The 1,647-nt window shown below is 45.4% G+C and overlaps 1 protein-coding gene across 1 annotated transcript; it reads left to right on the forward strand.

Annotated features, from left to right (window-relative positions):
- The first annotated feature begins 555 nt into the window (after positions 1-555).
- On the forward strand, positions 556-1,071 carry LOC143561114 (uncharacterized). Its single transcript, XM_077049254.1, has one exon. The coding sequence runs from the start codon at positions 556-558 to the stop codon at positions 1,069-1,071; it is 516 nt and encodes a 171-aa protein (XP_076905369.1).
- The last annotated feature ends 576 nt before the right edge of the window (positions 1,072-1,647 follow it).

The raw sequence follows: 1,647 nt of genomic DNA on the forward strand, positions 1-1,647 counted from the left end.
ATACAGGAGGTCTTTCCTTGCTCCGCTTCTCCGTTGTGTTAAAGCGGAGGACGCCAGCTACTTGATTAGAGAAATCCACGAGGGTATATGCTGACTACATGTCGGGCCAAGAATGGTGGTAGCCAAGATAACAAACGCTGAATATTATTGGACTGGAATGCATGTAGATGCCGTTAAAGAATTAAGGAAATGTGACTCATGCCAGCGACACACGCCCAACACCCTTCGCCCTAAGAGCAATCTGATCCCAGTCTCGTCCGCATAGCCATTCCAGAAGTCGGCCATTGACATCATGGGCCAATCGATTACTTCACATAATGGGATGAGGCCAAGCAGCTAGCATCCATCAGCACCATTACCATAAAAAAATTCAATTGGGAAAGTATCATATGTCGATTCGGGTTACCCCAAACGGTGGTCATTAATAATGGCATCCAGTTTTCGATAAGAAACTTCAAGAATGGTTAGCGGAGTTGCAAGTCAAATAGGTGTTCACATCTGTGGCACATCAGCAAGGTAACAGACAAGTAGAGAGAGCCAACCGAAGCATCCTAGATGGGATCAAGTAAAGGTTGGGGCTTAAACGATCTGGGTGGGTTAGGTGGGTACAGGAGTTTACCACATCGTTTATTGGCATTCCGGACCCTAAAGAAGACAAGTCATGAGGAAACCCCGTTCAGTCTGACATACGGGACCGAAGCAATGATACCCTCAGAAATCGGGCTGCCATCCGCGAGGGTGCTACTGGTGGAAGAAGGCAATGAAATAGAGCTACGCTTAAACTTAGACCAGCTAGAAGAAAGGAGAGAGTTGGCAGCAATAAAAGAAGAACAATACAAACGCCAAATCAAAAAATATTACAATAGTAGAGTTAAAGAGCGCACGTTCAGAATGGGAGAATATGTGTTCCGTAACAGAGAAGCATCCAATGCGGAATCCCCCAAGAAAATTAGCCTCAAATGGGAAGTACCTTACAAAATTTACCAAGTACTGGGCAAAGGGGCTTATTCCTTGGAAAAATTGGATAGGACATTAATCCCGCTAACATGGAACGCAACGCAACTACAATAATGTTATTTAACTACATCATATGCGGAGCATCAAGCTCCTCAGCACAAAATGTAAAAATCAAAAGACAGTCGCGAACATCATAAGCACAAAATTACCTAATCATAATCCACTTCCTCCTCTTCATACACCTCTTCATTATCACCCCCATCATTGCCTTCACCGTCACCGTGACCGCTAGAAGAAGGCTCGTTGGTTGAACCAGGAGCTGACTCGGCTCCTGCAAAGGCGGTCTTCAAACAATCCACCCCATCAGACTTCTTGGACAACTTGGCAACGGTTCTAACAACTCCGAACGACGAGTTGTCATACCTTGCCTGCAGATCTGGTAATCTAATCATTGCCAATATCATGCAGAGGGAAGTCAGTAAGGTGACGATCAGCAGCAGCTAGTTGGTGCGCTTCATGGAAGCCGGCTTTGCGGCCAGACTCATGAGCAGCCGCTAGCAGTTCGGCAATGTAGTCGATGAGATCAGGGCCATCCTTCACACAGTCAACAATCTAAGAAGAGATAACAATAAAGTGAAGAGAGACCAAAGTAATAAACAAATTTTGCTTTGCCTGAAGGGCCTCACAAGA

The sequence above is a fragment of the Bidens hawaiensis genome, unplaced genomic scaffold, assembly GCF_021521415.1.
Source record: "Bidens hawaiensis isolate Kalapana, Puna unplaced genomic scaffold, B.hawaiensis_p1.1 tig00020539_1, whole genome shotgun sequence".
Classification (NCBI taxonomy): Eukaryota; Viridiplantae; Streptophyta; class Magnoliopsida; order Asterales; family Asteraceae; genus Bidens; species Bidens hawaiensis.

Excerpts from the sequence above, each read along its gene's own strand:
- LOC143561114 (XM_077049254.1), top strand. The coding sequence starts at position 556 with ATGGGATCAAGTAAAGGTTGGGGCTTAAACGATCTGGGTGGGTTAGGT.